General features: G+C 43.9%; 1 protein-coding gene across 1 annotated transcript; it reads left to right on the top strand.

The window, feature by feature from the left end:
• The first annotated feature begins 14105 nt into the window (after window positions 1-14105).
• On the top strand, window positions 14106-15275 carry LOC120685470 (dof zinc finger protein PBF-like). The gene has a single exon (XM_039967418.1). The coding sequence runs from the start codon at window positions 14137-14139 to the stop codon at window positions 15064-15066; it is 930 nt and encodes a 309-aa protein (XP_039823352.1). The 5' UTR covers window positions 14106-14136; the 3' UTR covers window positions 15067-15275.
• Window positions 15276-20926: the final 5651 nt, after the last annotated feature.

A 20926-nucleotide genomic window follows, 5' to 3' on the forward strand; every position in this document is an offset into this window, starting at 1 on the left:
TTTTGGCTTCATTAATTTTCCAAGTTACTTTGAAGAACTATTCCATACTCAAATCTTCCAACCATGTGCAATCCGATAATGAGAACTTCATTTGTGTCTCGGGATCATCCATTTGCCATTTGCACATGTCCACCTATCTAAATGTGTGTGTTTCATCTTTCTCCCTCTCCAACATTATTTTCCAATGGCCTTTTTGACTAGTCTGAGTAAATCCAATAGATCTCTCTTAGTTTGACAATATTTCTGATATAATGTTTTGCTAGGATTGTTTTTACCTACCAAGCTCCACATAAGCCTTCCACTTTTACATATGAGTAGAATAGGTTGAAGACAATCTAATGTAGGCTTGAGCGACTTGATGAGATGAGTATTTCCATGATCTTTTGCAAGAGAACCTCACTTATGTTTGATATGCATTCTTTTGAAAACTCTTCACGATGAAACAAGGTAAAGGTTTGAAGTTCGCTTAAGTTTGAGAGCATTGCATTTATTTATTATTGTTTCTTGTTCTTTAATTACTAGTCTATCTTCCATAATAAAAAAAGTAGCCGGTCACAACATGAACTTAAATGCTAAATACTTGAGAGAGCAATATGTCTCGTTATGTATGACTAAGTGCAGAGAGGACATTGAGGGGCAACACTGATTTCTTTATAAGCAAAGCTCCTGGACTTACTCGAGGACGAGCAAGGTTTAAGCATGGGGGGAATGTTGGCGCTCCTTAAGTACCCGTTTTATCCCTTGTTTATCCTTGATAATGGCATGGATTTAATATCAAAATCACTAACCATCCTAACCCCGGCCTAATTATTGGTCATTTTCACACTTGCACATATATTTTGGAGGAACTTCGTTTTTACAGGTTTTTGGTCTATTTTGGAGCATGAAATGACGAGGCCTGAGATCGAGCGCTAACACGGAGAAAGACGAAGGCCAAAGCCCAAAGGAAGGACCAAAGCCCATGTTGATTCGAAGCCCATTCATGCACATCCATCCTCCAAGAGAGCCCAAAGGACCGAGCCCACGAAGATGAGATCAAGATACTTTGGGATTAAGCAAAGCAAATGAAGATTTAAGGAAGGATTCCCTATCCTTTCCTCGAAGATATCTCCAAGATAATGACGTCAAAAGGGGTGCAATCGTGAAGGACATAAACTCTAGAAGATGCGAGGAGTCTGCACGCGAAAAATGAGACCGAGGCGAGCTCGAAACAGGGTAGGCCGGCCGGCCTAGGCCCATGGGGCCGGCCGGCCCAGACCGTTTTCAAGGCGGTTTGGCCTCCCCTTCGACCGGTGGCTTCCTCGTCTTATAAATAGCTCGCACCTTATTCATCTCGAAGCATCCATCCACCCAGAACTCGACGAAAACCTAGGGCCAAGACCGGAGGGAGACGATGGCCGCCGCAAGTCTTCGAAGTTGTCTAGGAGATGGCTTAGGCCGCCCCTAGCCGCCATGGCCTCCCAGCAAGGTTATGCCATGGTGGAGTTCATGAGCTAGTTGGAGTCGTCAATGGTATGTACTCGGTGGTGACGATCCAAACGAATCTATTATGTGAGTAATGATAATCATGTCTTCCGAATCTATTAGCGATCATGTTCTCTCTTTCGATTTCGTTCTTTTCTTTGGGTTTGCTTCATCCTAGATCTATTATCGAGATAGATCACTTAGCATGATCTTGTAGTCATGGTGGCTAGAGGTTCATGGCGGAACTACCAAAGGGGGTTCGACTTGCTTCAGGGTATTTCGTTCAAAAGGGGGGCGTCGTGACAGGCCGTCTCCACAGAGTAGGCGGAGTATCGAGGGATCGGATTGGAGATTTTGAGTTTAAAGATGCTTTTGATTGAGATGCATGATTTATTTGCTCGTTAGCTTGAACTACAACTAGATGACGATAGGCCTAGTCATGTCTTTGGTTTTGCTATGATTAAGCCTATGTTCATGGATGAGATCAACCTTTACACATCACTCATATTTGTCAAAGGTTTACCCTTTATATGCAATCAATGCTTCATGTTAGGATAGATCGTTAGATTAGATGGAAAACCTTAGATAGTTCTTTGTCGATCCACGAATTGATAAACCTTGGGGGAATACTCTAAGGGAAAAGCTACACGAACCGTGCGCTTGCGGTATACAAATCGGGGCACTAAGGAGCGTCAACAATGTCCAAAATGGATCCGATGAGAGCATTGGGGATGCACGAGGAGGCAGCAGAGACTTCTCTTGCCACTCGCAAGTTCTCTTCTAGCATATTTTGTTGGAAGGAACTACGCAAAATTCAGGAGGGCGAGAGCAAGAACACCAAGGATAAGCCATGTCTGCTACACTTTGATGCTTCTGGCAAAGGTCACTCTCCCACCTTTTATAGCCACAAGGGGGCTTACTGAAGGAGAACCCGTGACTCAACAGTGCACGTTTCATGGACGCATTCATGGCAGCATTCACGGATGCAGTCAAAGACGCAATAATACAGATTCTCCAAACAGTAACGTCTCTCGTGAAGCGCTGAATAAAGAGCCGTACATCCCGGGTTTTATTCCTGAAGTTATTTTGGGTGCAATCAGTGTGGCGTATCCAATTGTATCATTTTTCTGGGATTTTACCCGAAAAAGAGGTCTTTTCGGATACCGGATCTGAAGAATCCTGAAAATAATTCGAAGGGTAAAATCTGATGCCACGTCTTGAATCCTTAATTCCAAATCTACGCTCGAGGGCTACTCGCAGTATAAGGGATTTTGATTTAAGGCTCGGGGGCTGCGGGATATGTGCATTAGAGATTTATTTTTCAAATTGTTTGGAAAATAAAGAAGGAAAAAGACTGAAGTGACCCTCAGCCTGATTCTACGATTCAACCTAAGACTCGGGGGGCTACTCCATATGGAGTGCGAGTACTTCGCGCACCATATATGATAAAAGATTTCGAGGCTTGAGCACCTCACAGCCTCGGAGCAACCAGAAGTACTTGGAGGACTACTCGACGTATCTGAAGGAAGGCCCAGAAGTAACCAGAAGGATGTTCTGACTACTTGAAATACTTGAAGACACCCAGCCAAGTACTCGACGCTTGCAGGACTCGGCTACGAAGAGCTCGGGGGATTGTCAGACCCGGGGCAGCAGGACTGCTTATAGGCATAGAATGTTCTAGAGTAAGGGATAGCTCATGTATGTACCTTACCTCTTTTGTAACTACCCGAATAGGTGTAGAACTAGCTACAGTACAAAGAAAACTACCCGATTATGTTGTAGTAGAACTCCAACTGTACTCGGCTAGGACTTTCCATGTAACCCTGTTCCCCCGGATATATAAGGGCGGGCAGAGACCCCCTCCAGACAATCAACACCTAAGGCAATACAAACCACTACACAGGACGTAGGGTATTACGTAACTCGCAGCCTGAACCTGTCTAAATCTTTGTGTTCCTTGCACCATCGAGTTCCAGAGCCGCCGATCCCTACCTACAAACCTTACTGCTAAGGGTATCCCTTAGCAGACTTGGCGATAAACACCGACAGCATCTGCTGCCTTGACGCTAGCATTAGCACTCTAGCAGGATGCATGTAATTCTAGTTTAATGTTTGTCATTTTAGATTGTTATATTAACATTTTTCTTCATGAATTACATATATTATTAAAACTCGGCCGGTGGGGAAAGACCGCCCCACCGGTATTAACTTAAGAAGAAGCCTCGGCTTCCCCGACCGAGAAAATCCCCGAAACCTTGCCCCGCCCTGACACTGGGAGACGTAACCCCTGGGAACTGTGCCTAGGCCAGGTAAGGGTCCTCAGGCCGACCTGGGCCGTCTCACACTAGTGCTTTGGCACATGGGGCCAGCGAGGGGATTTTTTTACCCTCTGTCTGGAATTCGCTCCCACGGGGAGTCGAACTCAGGACCTGAGGGGTGCCGCCGGAGTGACTAACCAACTGGGCTAGCATCCTTTGGCATTACATATATTATTAGAAGTTCTATTTTTCTTGTAGTTACCGTCACAAATGAAAAATAGTTGGGTTTAAAGGGCCCATAATATCTGGCTCGCCCTGAGGCCCTTGACAACTATGAGCCGGCCCTGCCTAATGGGGCCGTGTTTCTTTTTTTGAACAATAATGGGGCCATATTTCTTACACAACTTCCATCTAGCATGCCGGGCAAGGTAATGAGCTTTCCATTTCTGCGACATGTAAGGTGCCCAACTCTTGAACCTTTGAGCTACTCAAAAGTTAAGATACTGCACCTACAATCATTCTCGTTGTGGTGTTTGTTCCACTACAAAATGTGATTGCATGGTGTTGGAGGAATTAATCAAATTATTATGGATACGTCTATCGTCGACACGATACTAATGATGTAACACAAGAACGAGGAGGGTCGGCTTGGCTGGGTTGCCATGGAAGACGAAGACGAAGATGAAGACAATGTTTGTCTTGATTATCAGTGTCTGCACTATTTCTGTTTCATATGCGAACGGAAGAGGAGACCCGAAAGGCATCTCGATGGGCGAGATCATGCCTTGCATGCATCATCAGCTAGCCGCCACGCCGCGCGGTTGCTTCCACGAAAAACCGACCTGTCGTTTCCACCTCACCCCGCGCCGGCTGCAGCCCACAGCCTGTCCTCACACCATCCGCCAGTTCCTCTCTCTCTATACAAGTGAAGCCATCTCTCTCTCTCTCTCTCTCTCTCTCTCTCTCTCTCTCCCACCCTTCTTCATTCCTAGCCTCTCTCCTAGCGACGAACGAGAGGGATCAGCAGATTGGAGGCTGGCAGTCCGTGCTTCAACTCTTCCTAGTGTTGAGGTTCGACAATCGCACTCATGATATGCATGGGTGTTTTTCCTTTGCTTGGATCAGTCGGTTCTAGTTTTATTTATTTGGTGGTCTCATCAATCTCAATCTGATTCGGATCCTTTATTTGCTAGCTATATACAACTTGGTACGGTGTGTGGATCGGAAGGAAGGAAGGAACGATCCATGGACATGATCTCCAACACCACCAGCAACGCTACTGCGCCATCTGCTGATCTCCAGAACAAGCAGGTAATTACTCTACTCCATCAATAATCAACTACCGCCTTGCTCCTCACTTTCCATACCTTCCTTCCATATACACATCGACCAATCCATGTTTATTGTTATATGTTGCTTCTTATTTTTGGATGTGGTGAACTTGCTACCTCGGTCATCTATATATGTGTCACTGCAAATTTTGGGCCAACACACAAGATGCACTAGCGAATGTTGCAGTGCCACTGCTTAGATTGGTCGGACTAGTTTCATAGGCCTGTCAGACCAGTTTCGCGGGGAGGCCGCGAAGATCCAACGAACGCTCACTGGGAGGGACCCGAACAGGGCAAGGGTATGCAAGATTGTTCTACGGTCGGCAGTCCGCCTAGAACACCTACAAACACCATCAAGACATAGGAAGAACAACAGATTGAGGTTAGAAGAGCTAGGGTTTAGAAAACATAAAAGTAAAGGAAAAAGATAAAGATTGTATTTTGAATCGATTAGATACCCTCAATCAGACGTGGACCTTTATATTTATAGGGAGGGGATGTCTTGCCCTATTAGGAGTCTAATTTTATACAAATACTGTGTTAATACAACTCCTAACTCAGGCTGTGCAGTTTGGACCGGTCTAACCGGTCCGACCCTGGGTCAAGTCTTCCCGAAGTCATAACTCCGTCATCCGATCTCCAAATCAGACGTTCTACATATGCATTTTGATCGTAACGACGAGAGTTACGCAATGGTGAAGTCAAATTTACATTTTGATAAAGTCAGCTGACCGGTCAGACTGGTTTGTGCATACTGGCTTGACAGGTCTGCATAGTCTACCAACTTTGGTCGTCAACATATTCCCCTCTATTTTTTGGCAAAACTTGCATGCTAAAAACTAATCATCTGGACCAAAATTGTATAAGGATCATGATGAACAATACATCAACCATTTATTAACTCTAAGGGCGATAAATATTATTGGCCATGACTTGCTTTAACTCAAGCTAATGATGAAACAACTTGCTTTGGCTTCCATACCTTCTTCATAGTTGTTGACCTTGCTGGTACAACCTCCGCTTGTTGCTCCACTAATTCTTGCTTGCACATCCGTTGTAATCTTCTCTTTTGGGTGTGAGACAAGCCTGAGGGATACCACCTTGCCTGCAAACACTTTTTTTGTCTTGTTTCTTGTTCTTCTCACATCCTTCATCATCAATAAGTACACTTCTGACCAAATTATTATTAGCAATAATCTGTCTTTGTGATGAACCACCATTTGGATACATAGAAGGATATTGAATGATATATGAATGCATATGCATCCTACTATAATTCAAAGGTGTATAATAGCAAGGATACGACCAAAACCATGGAGCAACTAGCTCACCAAATGAATATGGTGCAACAGCATGATTACCTTGACATGGACAAGAATCCGGTTGCTAACGATGTCCCGATGATGGCTTCGTATCATTAGCTTTACTTGGATGCCTCTTCTGCTTTTGAGCAGCTCTTTTCTTCTTATACTTGGCCAGAGTTCTTCAAACTCAGTCTCCCCTTCTTCTTGCTACTGGGACTTTTTGCGAAATTCCTAGAGGGACCGATCAGACTAGTTTTGAAACCGGTCAGACCGATCTTTGCAAACCTGGAGCTCTTCTTTTGCTCTTGCCCCCCGAGCATTGAATTTTTCAATGAAACTTCAGGGGTCTTCTCCACTGAAACTTCATTGTCCTATTTCAAAGGCTCAGATCTTTTTTCATCAATGATTACATTTTCCCCCTTTGTTCATTCGCCTTGATTCGGCTGAATTAATATTTTGGGACTTTGCAATTCAATAGCATGCACTAGAATGGGTTCTGAGCAATTTGCATCTACTGAAGAACTAATATACCTTCATTAATAGCCGATTGAATTTGTCTCAGAAACACATTGCAATCGTTAGTTGCATGAGAGGATGAATTGTGCCATTTGCAATAACCATGCTGCTTCAACTCATCAAGCGGCGGTATAACATGGGACAATCTGATATTCCCATTCTTCAGCCATCATCAAAGATTCGATCGCACTTGGCTACATCCACTGTTCGCCTAAACGGTCGTTTAGCCTATTTACACACCGTTTAAATGCTAAACAATGGCACACCGTTTCTGTTTAATCCATCATTTTGACCGTTTAGACGGCCGTTTTGCCCGTTTAAACACCTGTTTTGCCCGAATAATGGGCTAAACGGAAGGTGATCAACTGTTTACCATTTAGCGTTTAGGATAACACTGGCTACATCAAAATTGAATTTAATATTATCTTGCTAATTTTTATAAATGGCTTGAGAGAACCGCAGGTACTAGGTTTATCATGAGGTGGTCATACAAACTCAGTTGTATAAACATTTTTGCCTTCATTGTCCGCATCATTCGAATCACAACCAAGTGCATAAACAGGACCATTAGGCTTTTCTTGGACTTTTGTAAATTTCTAGCTTCTTTAGCTCGGCTTTCATTAGCCATAGCTTTATGAAGAATTTAACTAACATCTAGAAATTCTTGTCAATCTTGCTTTTCTTTATGAAAATCAAGTATACCAGAAAAAAACTAGATCAGCTAAATCTCAATCAGAAATTGTCAAACTATAGCAGTTTCTAGTATCTCTAAGCTTTCTAATATAATCAGAAATATTTTCATGCAACTTCTGTTTAACCGATGTAAGATGTGACAATTTCAATTAAGTTTCACCAGTAAAGAAATAATCATGAAATTTCTGTTCTAAATCAGACCAAGTGTAAACTGAATGGTGGCAACGAAATAAAAAAAGAAAATGCAGCACCAATAGATATAAAGGAAGCAATTTCAATTTGTAAATACCACCAGTGCTAGCCTCACCACATTGTATAAGGAACTAGCCTATATGCTCAAATTTGGTTCTACTATCATCACTAGTGAATTTAATAAATTTAGGAATTTTAAATTCTTGAGGATATGCAACATACTCATAATTCTCAGGGTATGATCTCTGATAGGATTAGCATTTAACATTTGATCTATACCAAAAGTCTATCTAAAAATGTTAATCACCTCCTCTTTGATGTTGCCTGATCCAACATCTTCGACCCTAGGCCGATTTATAGTAGGTGTACCATAGGGCTGAGCAAAGTTCGGCGGTGTAGGGATGTGTCACAACAAACATGCTGGCCCATATGGCACATTTGCATTAGGTGCTGAATTATATAAAGTAGAATGATGTGGCATCGACTCATTAGTTCGGTTAGGCAACTAGTTAGGTGAATCAATCATCATAGCATTAGTAACAACATCTGAAATTTCTTCACAAGTCGAACCACCCATCGTCTCATTGGTATTAGAAGTAGACACATGCTTATCATTACCAATAGACTTCATACCAAGCTGGGCTTCTATTCAGCTAAAATGATCGTCAAACATCTATGAATATTTTGACTCACAAAATTCAACTTGTTATTCAAATGAGCAAAAACAATACTATCTACCATATTAGCAATTTCTGTGTCAAGAGCGGGCAGTTTACTCTCATCGGTTTTTAACTCAAATTGTGAAGAATTGAATGTTACATCCTTGAGCTTCGTGACTTTCCTTGTCCATCCACAGAGAGGTGCAACATATAATGTTTCATAGCTTCTTCCTCCTATTTTTGGATCTTCTGCTCTTTCTTCTCTCTGATTTTCTTCTTGATATCATCAAGAGCTTTCTGATGCTCGGCCGAGAGTTGCTCAAAAGTCAGCCTTTGGATGTCTTCGGCATCAACCTCACTATATTTAGGTAACTTATCGGCCATGGCAGCCAATTGATTTTTTCCCTTCCCTAGCGGAGTCATCAAAGTGTGTTGGCGCGAATTTAGGTCCAACACACGAGATGCACTAGCGCGTGCAGCGAGCAAGGGAGCATGTTGCAATGCCGCCGCATACACCAGTCAGACTGATTTGATAAGCTAGTCAGACCGGCCAGTTTCATCGGGAGGATGGTGAGGATGCGACAAACACTCGCTCCGTCGCCCAGGAGGGACCCCATCAGGGCAAGCATACGCAGGGTTGTTCTAGGGTCGGCAGGCTACCTAGAACACCTTCAAATGTTGTCTTGACATAGGAAGAACAACAGATTGGGGTTGGAAGATCTAGGATTCGGAGAATATAAAAAGCTAAAGGAAAAAAGGTAAAGATTGTATTGTTGATAGATTGGATACCCTCAATCGGTTGTGGCCCTTTACATTTATAGGGAGGGAAGGTCTTGCCCTATTAGGAGTCTAATTTTGTATAAATTTCGTGTCAAAATATAACTCCTAACTCGGACTGTGCATTTTGGACCGGTCTGACCGGTCTATATTGGACCGATCTAACCGGTCCCGATCCTAGGTCTCATCCGAACTCCAAATCGGATGTTCTATATATGCATTTTGATCGTATCGATGAGAGCTACGCAATGGTGAAGTCAAATATTCATTTTGACAAAGTTACCCTGACCAGTCAGACCGGTTTGTGCATACCAGTTAGACCGGTCTACACAGTCTGCCAATTTTGGTATGACAACTTTTCATTAATTTGTTTGTCTTGCATCAGTTCCTTGCTCTTGATTGCAGCTAGTATGGATAAACATGTAGCATACCTAAGAAAAGAAGAGCTATGATTCTTTTACCTCCCCAGCTTATATTAGATCGAGTAGTGCCCTAGCTAGTAGCTACCTAACGGCTGCACATCGATAAATGCACGCATGTGTATTCTCCGGCTGTACGGACCATATCATCAATTGGGCCACCTACGATGATGCAATGCAACATAATCCGGTTCTCATGCATCAAAGGTGCATGGATGGATGAGTGGATTGATGTGTATCTGTTTTCCTTATAGCTACCTATACAAATTAAAGGCCGAGGGATGATTATATTCGTCCTCCAGTTTTGGAGGAGATGTCCGCTCCTTTTTGGGGGGGAGGGGAGGGGGTCATAGGACCTTCGCACTCTATATATATAGTCAACAACGCCTTCTTCTCTGATCCCAGTGACATGCCGACTAGGTGAGTGAGGGTGATCAAGGTAGGGACAACCTCACTTATTGGAGTCCAGTGAGGATATATAAAAGGAAAGTTGCCCTAGCCCTATAGTCGAAGAGATGAATGCCAGTCGTCATCCTTGGGAAACTACTATGAATATGATCATGAGGAGCCACCGTACCAGATCGAGAGAAGTGAGTGATGCGGGAATGACCAAGGTTCAGCCGAAAGAGAAACTTTCTCAGTCGAAGAATTCGAATCTCACTTTAAGACAATTGCTAGCCATCTCAGTAAGGGTAGTGAGGAAGAGGAATAGGAATGATTCTTAGGAAGCGAAGCAACCTCTTCACTTTGCATGACTTCTTAGGGTGTGATTCTGTCGGGCTTCCAGCTGAAGGATGTGTTCAAGTCGTGAAAGATCGGATCGTGTGATCTAGCCTAAGAGGGGGAGGGGGTGAATTAGGCAAGTTAAAATCTTAACCTATGGCTCCAACTAAATTGCACAATATTAAACTAAAATATGCTATCTATACATGCAACTATGACTTTTCTAGTGTGAAACCCCTATCCCAAAAAAGTTTAGCAACCTATAGCCTTTCCTATCAAGATACTACTCTATGAAAGTAAAGGGACACAAGGAAGCTAGTATAAAATATGAAAACATAAAGTGCGGGATAGGAGAAAGAAAACTCTCAACGCGGTTTTTATCCCGTGGTTCGGTTAGCCACAAAGGCACACCTACATCCATGTTGTTGAAGCACTCACTAAGAGTATCGCTTCTCAGCAATCAAGTCTCTTCCGTGATCAAAACCACGGTCACCTTGATCCCGATTTCCACTAAGGAGCTTCTCCACAAAGGATGGGGGTCTCCACGTCCCCTGCACAAGGTCAGCCACGCCGCTCCACACCAAGTCAGAGGGTCATTGATGTTGCCGGCGAGCCTCAAAGCTCCAAGGGGCCGGCGCACCAAGATATCTTGTTGGTTCACTGAAGAACCATAGCACAAAGGTACAAAGCCTTGCTCTCTCACTCTCTAAAGAGCTAACCTAGCACAAACACTCATAAAGTTGTGCTAAGGACTAAGAATATGATCACTAAGCTCTTGGATGGCTTGGAGGTGTTCTTGAATGTGGGTGTGATGTCTCTGAACTCCAGCAACCATGAAATGCCTAGGGGATGGCATATATATAGCCCACCAAGTCCATAGAGCCATTTGTAGCTGTTGGGCCTTTTCTGCGCAGGGCACCGATTAGACCGGTGGGGTGGCACCGATGCAACCGGTTACTCACGGCTCTGAACTATCCGTTGGCCTTCTGACATGGCACTGCAGAAGTCATCGGTTAGACCGGTCCATTTCACCGGTGGTACACCAGTTCAACCGGTCCTGAACCTTTTCTCCTCAGCTTCCGCGCTATTGCACCGGTGCATTGCTCCGGTGTGGCACCGGTGTAACCGGTCCTGAACCTTCTGTTCTCCATTGCTTGACATCGTCTCTGAGTGATGGTATGGTGCTTGCACCTAGGCCTGAGCGTTCGGGTTACCCAAAAAATTCAGGTCGGGTTTTTTGGGTTTCCAAAATTTCGGGCTTCAGAAACTGCAGCCCGATATTTGCAGAAAATATACAAAACCCGACAATTTGGGTACCCAAAAATTTCTGGTTCGGGTTCGGGTTCCCCGAACTACCCGATTACAGTAGACAGTACAGTAGTCACTGGCATTAAATTTCAGAGGTGAAATGTAGTCAGAGTTTAAGATTAACAACATCCTAGACAACTACATAAATCACAATTGACAAACACAGTTTTGAAGCACACAGACATAAGTCATAGATCGTAAAACTACATGACTTCCATCCAGATGCAATTCTGAATTTCTAATCCAACTCCAAGCCTCCAAATTCCAAACCACCCAGGCACCGACCAGCACCACGCCACCAGCCCACCACCCTGCATGCAAAGCAACAAGACAGATGCGGAGCAGGGAGGCGGTGAGCTGGAGAGCGTGGGAGCGGAGGCATACATGCACACGACGCCGACCTGCACGCACGGAGATGGAGGTGGAGGCGGACCTACACGAGATGGCCGACGGCGACCTGCTGATGGCCGGTGGCAGCAGGGTGGAGGCCGGAGGGTGCTGAACTGCTGGCTCCGGCGTCTCGCCGTCCGTTGAGATGCGCCGTCATGGGCTCACGGGAGTTGCGGAGGCTGGAGCCTATAGACTGGAGTGATGGGGCGGCCACACGGACAGTGGGGGTTGGGGGGCTAGGGTTACTAGGGTTTGGGGGCTTCGTGGGCTGGGCTCAAAATACTGGGCTCGACTTGCCTGGACTGGATGGCTGGATGACTCGATGTTCAGGTTCTTTTCTAGAATTCGAGTATCGGGGTTCTAAACCTGAAATACCCATAATAATTTCGGGTACCGTGATCTGCTACCCGAAATAGTGTTTGAGTTTTTCAGGTTCGGGCTCAGGTTTTTCGGGTTTGGACTTCGGGTTTCGGGTAATATGCCCAGCCTTACTTGCACCGAAGTCTTAGTCTTGATATCACCGGTTCATCCGGTGTCACTTGACTTTCTCCATGTGGCCTGGGCATTGCATGGCCTATTGCACCAGTGATAGGGCACCGGTGTATCCGAAGCCTACCGGTTAGACCGGTGCTTTGTCATCCGGTGCTACTGTTGTCTGTAGAACTCATCCAATTCAACTTCTTTGAGTTTTTTCTTCGCGTTTTGCTTTGCTTGGCATTTCTACTTCATCCCTAGGATCTAGAGATGTTCACTTGACAAACCTATTAGTCCCATTGATTGCGGTGTCATTCAATCACCAAAATCACAAACAATGGCCTAATGGGGCCATGTTCCTTACAAGTCGCTTCTTTTCCGCTTTCAAGCTGAAGATTCAAGTGGGGATTATGGGAAGTAGGGAACAATAGAGAAGGTCTGTGTATAGCTAAGGAATTAAAAAGTTCTGATGGGAGATGGAGGTTTTGAAGTGGCTTGTTGGTGTTTGATGCCGGTGGGCCGTGGCTAGTGGCGGTGGCAGAACAGGAAATTTGGGGATCGATTTGGAGAAAAATTAGGTCAAAGTGGTGAGGAAATGGACCGTTGGATCACAGACTGACGGCCTAAAATTTAGAACATGCTCAAATATGCTATAGTTGGCTCTTACGAGAGAGTTGTGACCATGATAGATCGAGAGAAAAAGAAGTAGGTGGTGGAGAACTGGGCTATTGGATCACACAAATTGACGGCCCAAAATTCAAGACATGCCCAAATAGGCTATAACCGAATCCTACGTGAGACTCATGATCACGAATTCACGATAGATTAGAGAAAAGAAGTGGAGTGTGGAGAACAGGCCAAATCCAACATATATATGCCCAAATAAACTATAGCAGAATCCCAGGATCAATCGAGACAAAAGGAGTGAGATGGATAAATGGATTGTTAGATATATCAAATGAATTAATGGCCCAAAATTCAGAACATTATTATTCCCAAAATTCAGATCATTATTTGGGCATGTATAGCAGCCCAAAATTTTGGATATGCCCAAACAATATATAGCAAAATCCATGAATATATCAAGATAAAATGAGTAGGATGGAGTAATGGGCCGTTGGATCACATGAATTGCCGGCCCAAAATTCAGAACATGCCCAAATAGGATATAGCCAAATCCCGTGATAGGGCCGTGATAGTGATGGATTGAGAGAAAAGAATTGGGATGGAGAAATGGATCAGATGGATGGAAAGTTGGAAACCCAAAATACAGATGTATATTGGTGTGTCAAAAGGCTCAAGTACATTATAGGCATGCTGAATTAAGTTTGTAGTACATGGTAAGTATTGATTTAGACCAGGTTATAAGTTTACAGATATTTCCTTCTAATTTGTAGATTACATATGACATGTCATTGAGCTATTTTTGTGGACATCTATCATCGCTACCTACTAGATAATTGAGATAGATGTCAACGTTCTTGAATATCTGGCGATGGATTTGTTTTTTCTTTGTACTTAGCCAGCTAAAAGGTGGGTAACGATTGAGCTTTATTTGAATCAGGTGTTTGTAATAAGTAATTATCCCTCATGCATGTTTTTCTAATAATTTGGTGCAGGAGGCGGCGATGGTGGCATCACCGGCTAGGGAGGAAGCTGCTGCAGCTAGGAACGTCAAGGCCAAGCAAGCACGACAGCAGCAGGCTTCAGGGGGAGAGTGTAAGCCGCGACCCCAGCACGAGCAGGCACTCCACTGCCCACGCTGCGACTCCACCAACACCAAGTTCTGCTACTACAACAACTACAGCACGACGCAGCCACGCTACTTCTGCAAGGCCTGTCGCCGCTACTGGACGCAGGGCGGCACCCTTCGCAATGTCCCCGTCGGCGGCGGCTGCCGCAAGAACAAGCATAACCGTGCTGGGGGCTCAGGCGGATCCTCCTCCTCAGCACCATCTGCATCGTCCTCCAGCTCCAGTGACTCCAAGAAGGTGAACCTCAAGCAACAACTGATGACGATGATGCCTACTGCTGCTGCTGTGACAGTCGACTTCCCCAACGTGCTCCCGACATTCATGTCTACATCAGGCGGAGGCTTTGAGCTCCCCAGTTGTGACCACCAACTGCCTTTCGCGCCCTTATCTTTGTCGCCCAACCCTGCAATGATGTCATCATTCCTGGACATCCTGAGAGTAGGGTTTCTTGACGGCAGCAGCAACAACAACTATGGCACTGGAAGCAATATGAATAACGGGATGGTGCTGCCATTTCTTCCGCCATCACCGTTTGGTGCGATGCAGCATGGCCATGGGATGATGGGTGACCAGCAGCTGGTGGGGGCCTTGCAGGGTGTGGAGGAAGTGAAGCCCATGGCTACTGAGCATGGGAACATCAACAGCGACGGTGGTTTGTTTGGTGGTGGATCAACAAGTGGAGGAGCAGCGCAACAGGAGCAGCAAATTGCTAGTGGTGATGGTGGCAACAGAAGCAACAATAACAACAGGGCCGCCGAGTACTACTGGCAAGGAGACCTCGCCAACAACAGCTCCCTCAACTGATGATGTAGGTGCACCAATCACCATGCAATGCAGCAGCAGCAGCATCGTGAGAAAAAAATAAGCAAATAAGGAAGAGGAACCCAGAATCCCATGAGATTCAGTACTCTTAAGTAGTGTAGTAGTTAATCAGAGTGACAATGCATTTGTGGTCACGATGTCAAGTCATCGTGCATCACATTTTTCTTCTTCATATCCGTGCATGCGTTATATGAAAGACTTTAGTTTGCATAATCAATCCATCGCTGGATGATTAGCTATCCTGCATTTATAGGGTCATTTCATTTCGAGTGGATATTTTGCTTGATTCCTCAGCTTCTTTGTTTATTACTCTAAAGATTTTGTGATTTTATTGTGTACCATTTAATTAGTCTCTGGTATCTTGACGGATGAAGTAGGTTGTTTAGCTCCCCTCCCTCCTTCCCTCCCTTGCCCCATGATTCATGATTCAACATTACAAATAATATTATATGCTGGAAAAGAAGAAGAGAGGAATTGAGAGTTCCAAGCATGCATGTCTTGGCTTCCCAAGAAAAATACACTTATGTTAGTGTCAGCACTCCTATTCATGGACAAACAACATGATGTAAAGACCATTATGGCCTCAACATTTCTAAAGAAAAATTTAACGACACAAATTCGATCTGAAAATGTTGTCACGCCCAGCATAGGACATCCGATCCAATCATCATGTTGGCATAGGCAGGCAATGTGGGAGGGATGCAAAAACAAAGAAATGTGATCAAAGAGGCCAAGCTAAAGCTAAGGTAGTAGGGCATCTGCAATTCCAAGCTTCTCTTTATTGATACCAGCAGCCTAATAACTAACAGGGGCGTTGCCTGCAGTGGTCTCAAGCATCTATTTATTTTATACAATCATCAAAAGGGGAGGGTCCGATAAGAGACAAGAAACAAATGGGGAAAATGACGTAGATGACATGACTATTCTAATTAACCTCGTGATGTTTATATAAAATAGGTACAACGTGGAGGCCATGAACCCATAATTCAAGGTTCAAAGCTAAGGAATACCAGATGTTCAAATGCATTTAGAGTATTTTTTACAGTCAAATAGCCCAATGCAACATTATGCACTTTTCGTTTGACCTGCATGGACAAATGGCATGCATTTCTACCAGCTAAGTGCTCTACATTCGTTCTTGTTAGGGGCATCCAAGCCTTTTTCATCTATGCAAATCCAGTAATTTTCTTGGGATTTTAAATAGTAAGTATACTTAAAGAATAAAATATTTAGGGTAAGTTTCTCGCTTGTGCAACATCTTGGCTTACTGACCAATAGAGTGCCACCAAATGCATCTTGACCACAGGCTAGGTTCTGGAGCAGTTTCGTCGGGAGGAGAATTTTGCACAGCACCAGTCTTTTATTACAAAACTTCCTAATAAGAATATATCCACCATTTCAGATTCAGATGCAAAACTTAGTCAAAATTTACTTGTTTGTAACTAATCCTGATTGACCTAGTTCTGTACAGTAACTATATTATATGTACAACGTAACATACCATAGGAGGTGTGGATTAGTGTCTGAGAATAAAACAACATGCACCCAAATATCAAGACTACAAACTAGAAAGTTGGCATTTGCTCTGCACTAAAGAATTATATGGGCATGAACATGAACATGAACATGGTAGCAACTTAGGAAAATAAATACGAAAAGCTGACTTGCCAACAAGACTCCATGACATCAAGCCATCCTTCTGTAAATGGTACTAAGTTCTTCAAATGATATTTAAGGATCATGTTTGTCCGTGATCTATCCAGTGCTTTAGTATTTCAATAAAAGATTATAAATAAACATCATCAGTGCACTCGTAAGTCAATTGACTGTATGCAGTCAAATATTCAACAGTCATACTCTATTTGTGATGAACCTTAGAGCTGACAACTTGTCTGATGAGTCAAGCACCATTTTGTCTTCCATGTTCGGTTTTGGATTTCCTATAATTGGTAGCGCAGAAAAACTAGCAACTTTTCGGTTCCTTTGAGGAGTTTTCACTGAAGAAAACAATTCACTCCCCTACTTTTCGGTGCTGCAATTTTTTGCAGGCAATTTTCTGTGATAGTTCTCTGCAGCTTCCTTGAGTACACACAGTATCAGATCTCCTAGAGCAGTAGAACGGGGACATTGCACAACTGACCCGAGAGGTAGGGCTCTTATTTGCCATGAGTTGGAAGCTAGTTAGGGTGTGTTTAGTTGGTGAAAAAGTTTGGGTTTTGGTACTGTAGCACATTTCGTTGTTACTTGACAAATAATATCCAATTATGGACTAACTAGGCTTAAAAGATTCAGCTCATACTAATCAGTTAGACTGTGTAATTAGTTACACTCAATTGGGACTAGCCAGAGAAATTTTGCATCAGTTGGAAATAGCTCAAGACCACAGGACTCTGTCCCCTCTAGAATCATGGCTCCGAAACAAGCTCAAGCTGCACTCCTTGGCGCTGTCCTCCCTACAACGGACTATTGCTAGAAGCCGCTCACGTATAACTTGGCTCAGTGAGGGTGATGCCAACACAGCCTTATTTCATTCTTATGCCAGACACAAAAAAAGGAAAAAATTTATTTGCAAACTCATAACTGACGAGGGGATGGTGATCACAAAGCATGAGGAGAAGGAGCAGAATGTATTTAATTTTTATAGTAATCTGTTGGGGGAATGCCTTGACCGAGAACATACAGTGAATTTAGAAGAGTTAAATATGCCAATATCTGATCTGGCTGAGTTGGATGCTCCCTTCACTGAAGAAGAAGTTTGGAAAACAATTCGATCCTTGCCTTCCGACAAAGCACCCGGGCCTGACGGGTTCACAGGAAAATTCTACAAGGTCTGTTGGCCGATTATTAAACCTGAAATCATGGCGGCAGTTTCAACGGTTTGGAGTCGGAAATTGTGCAATTTTGAACTGCTTAATTCTGCCTATATCACTCTTCTCCCGAAAAAGGAAGATGCTGCAAGTATTAAAGATTACAGACCAATCAGTCTGGTTCACTCTTTCGCAAAGCTCATCACTAAGCTCCTAGCAAATAGGCTGGCGGGGCGCCTGGACCAATTGGTGTCACCAAATCAGAGTGCATTCATTAAAGGTCGGTTTATTCTTGATAATTTCATGCTAGTTCAGCACACAACTAAATTCTTGCACCAGCAGAAACAAGCATGCTTTATGCTAAAGCTTGATATCACAAAAGCCTTTGACACGGTAGCATGGCCTTTCTTACTGGAAGTAATGCAAAGATTGGGTTTCGGTCCTATTTGGCGTGATATTATCAGTGGTCTTTTGGCTACCTCATCCACACAAGTGCTGCTTAATGGTTCCCCAGGTGAAAGAATTGTGCATAGGCGTGGTCTCAGGCAAGGGGACCCACTGTCCCCAATGCTATTTATCCTTGTCATGGATGTTCTATGCTCTCTAATAAAAAAGGCCTCAGAAGAGGGTCTCCTGCAACCACTATCTAGAAGAAACCTGCAGCATCGTATTTCACTATATGCTGATGATGTAGTCATTTTTCTTCAGCCATCAGCCAATGATATCAGGGCCATTTTGGACATCCTGCACCTATTTGGTGAAGCCTCAGGTCTTAAAACAAATGTACAGAAAAGCACAGTGGTTCCCATACACTGTTCAGAGGAGCATAGAGATTTATTGCAGACACAACTTCCCTGTCAAACATCCGATTTTCCGTGCAAGTACCTTGGAGTACCCCTTTCACCCCATAAGCTTACCAAAGCTCAAGCTCAGCCCATTATTGACAGAATTGCAGCTAGATTGCCTGGCTGGAAAGCAGACCTGCTTACAAAATCTGGTAGAAGTGTTCTGTTCCAGTATGTTTTGACTTCCATGTTGATTTATTTGTTATTAGCTCTGGATCTTCCAGCTGGGACATTGCAGGCCATTGACAAAATTAGAAGGGGCTTTTTATGGAAGGGCAGAAAAGATGTAAGGGGCGGGCATTGTCTAATTGCATGGCCCAAGGTCACTTGACCACCTGAGTTAGGAGGTCTTGGAATCTCTGATCTCCAGAACTTGGAATGGGCCCTGCGGCTAAGGTGGATGTGGCTCCAAAAGACTGAACCTGAAAAACCATGGGCCTTTTTTCCTATTCAAGCCTCACCACAAGTAAGAGCCTTTTTTGCTGTTGCTATTACTTCAGAAGTGGGGAATGGCAAAAACACTTGTTTTTGGACTGACAGATGGCTTGATGGCAAGAGTATACAACAATCCTTCCCTAACTTGTTTGGAGCAGTGGCTGCTAGAGCAAGAAAAAGAAAAGTGGCTGATGCACTCCACAACAGAAGATGGATTTCTGACATAAAAGGGGCACTCACAGTTCAAGTTTTGATTGAATATATTCATCTATGGCAGCGGCTATCAAATGTTGTTCTGCAGCCAGAGGTTGAAGATACGCATATTTGGCAATTCTCCACTGGTGGCCAATACACCACAAAATCGGCTTATGAAGCCCTTTTCATTGGATCTACACAATTTGGGGCATGGGAGAGAATTTGGAAGAGTTGGGCCCCTGGAAAGTGTAAGTTTTTCTTGTGGACAGCACACAAAAGATGTTGGACAGCAGACCGGCTGGCAAGAAAAGGATTAGAACACCCTGCTGCTTGCCCACTATGCAACCAAGCTCAGGAAATGATTGATCACCTATTAGTGTCTTGTATGTTTGCTCGCCAATTGTGGTTCAATTTGCTACTAAGATTTGGCTTTCAAGAGCTGGCACCAAACCTTGAGGACGAAAAGTTTGATGACTGGTGGGCAACTGCAAGTCGAAGGGTGACTGGTCTGGTTCTTAAGGGATTGAATTCCATCATAATTCTGGGAGCCTGGAACTTGTGGAATCACCTCAATCGTTGTGTATTTGATGGCGCTTCACCCAGCATCTCTAACATCATCTCATCCACCTGTGTAGACATGCATCAGTGGTCTATGGCTGGGGCTAAAGGAGTTTCCTATCTCCTTGCACTGGCACCTAGGGATAGTTAGAGGTTTTTTGGATTTGGTTTTTGGTCCTGTCCTGGTCAAGTCCTAGTTTTGGAGTGTTCATGTCATAAGGATGTATTTTTATGGGGGGTTACAGCCCCTTCAAATCTGTAACATTTGGGGATAAAACCCCTTCCTTTTTCTTCTTAATATAATGATGCGCAGCTCTCCTGCACGTTCGAGAAAAAAAAATTCAACTGCATTTAATGCTCCATGTATTTGTCCGAAGATTCGATGTGACGGGTACTGTGCAAATTTTTTTGGGAACTAAACGGGGCCTAAGCAGAGAAAGCTCCGAGCTATCCAAAACACCTACAAAGTTTAGCAATGTTGCTGAGACAACTCAAGTGGAATCTGTTATGTAATGAATTAGTGTACCTTCTTCAGTAAAGAAAGTAGGGTTACATGCAATACTTTTCCTCAAGTTGAAAACTGCAGGCTGGTTTGTGTTCGGTGAGGATGCCTCCAACCCCCCACCCCCTGCCCTAGGCAATGTAAAGCAATGCTTCCTCAAATAACATGAGCTAAGTTCTCCTTATTACCTGTATCTCAGGCGATTATCAAATCTGAAATGATAACAAGCATCTGGAGCCGTAAATAAAACCCTAGCAAATTTGGAGTAGGAAGAGAAGGGGACCGAGAGGAATAGATGCAAGAGAGGAGGCCTCACTGGATCCAGGCGAGGAGGTGGCGTGGTGACACCATGAGCATAAGGATCTCAGTTTAGTTCCATTCTGGATGGGTGTGGGAGTTGAGGACGGAATGGCATGTTTGAATTGAAACTCTTGTCTCTATTGTCCATTGCAACTGAGCTGAGTGTATCAATAAAATAAGCCCAACCCACCATGGGGTGT

This window comes from Panicum virgatum, chromosome 8N, assembly GCF_016808335.1.
Source record: "Panicum virgatum strain AP13 chromosome 8N, P.virgatum_v5, whole genome shotgun sequence".
Taxonomy (NCBI): Eukaryota; Viridiplantae; Streptophyta; class Magnoliopsida; order Poales; family Poaceae; genus Panicum; species Panicum virgatum.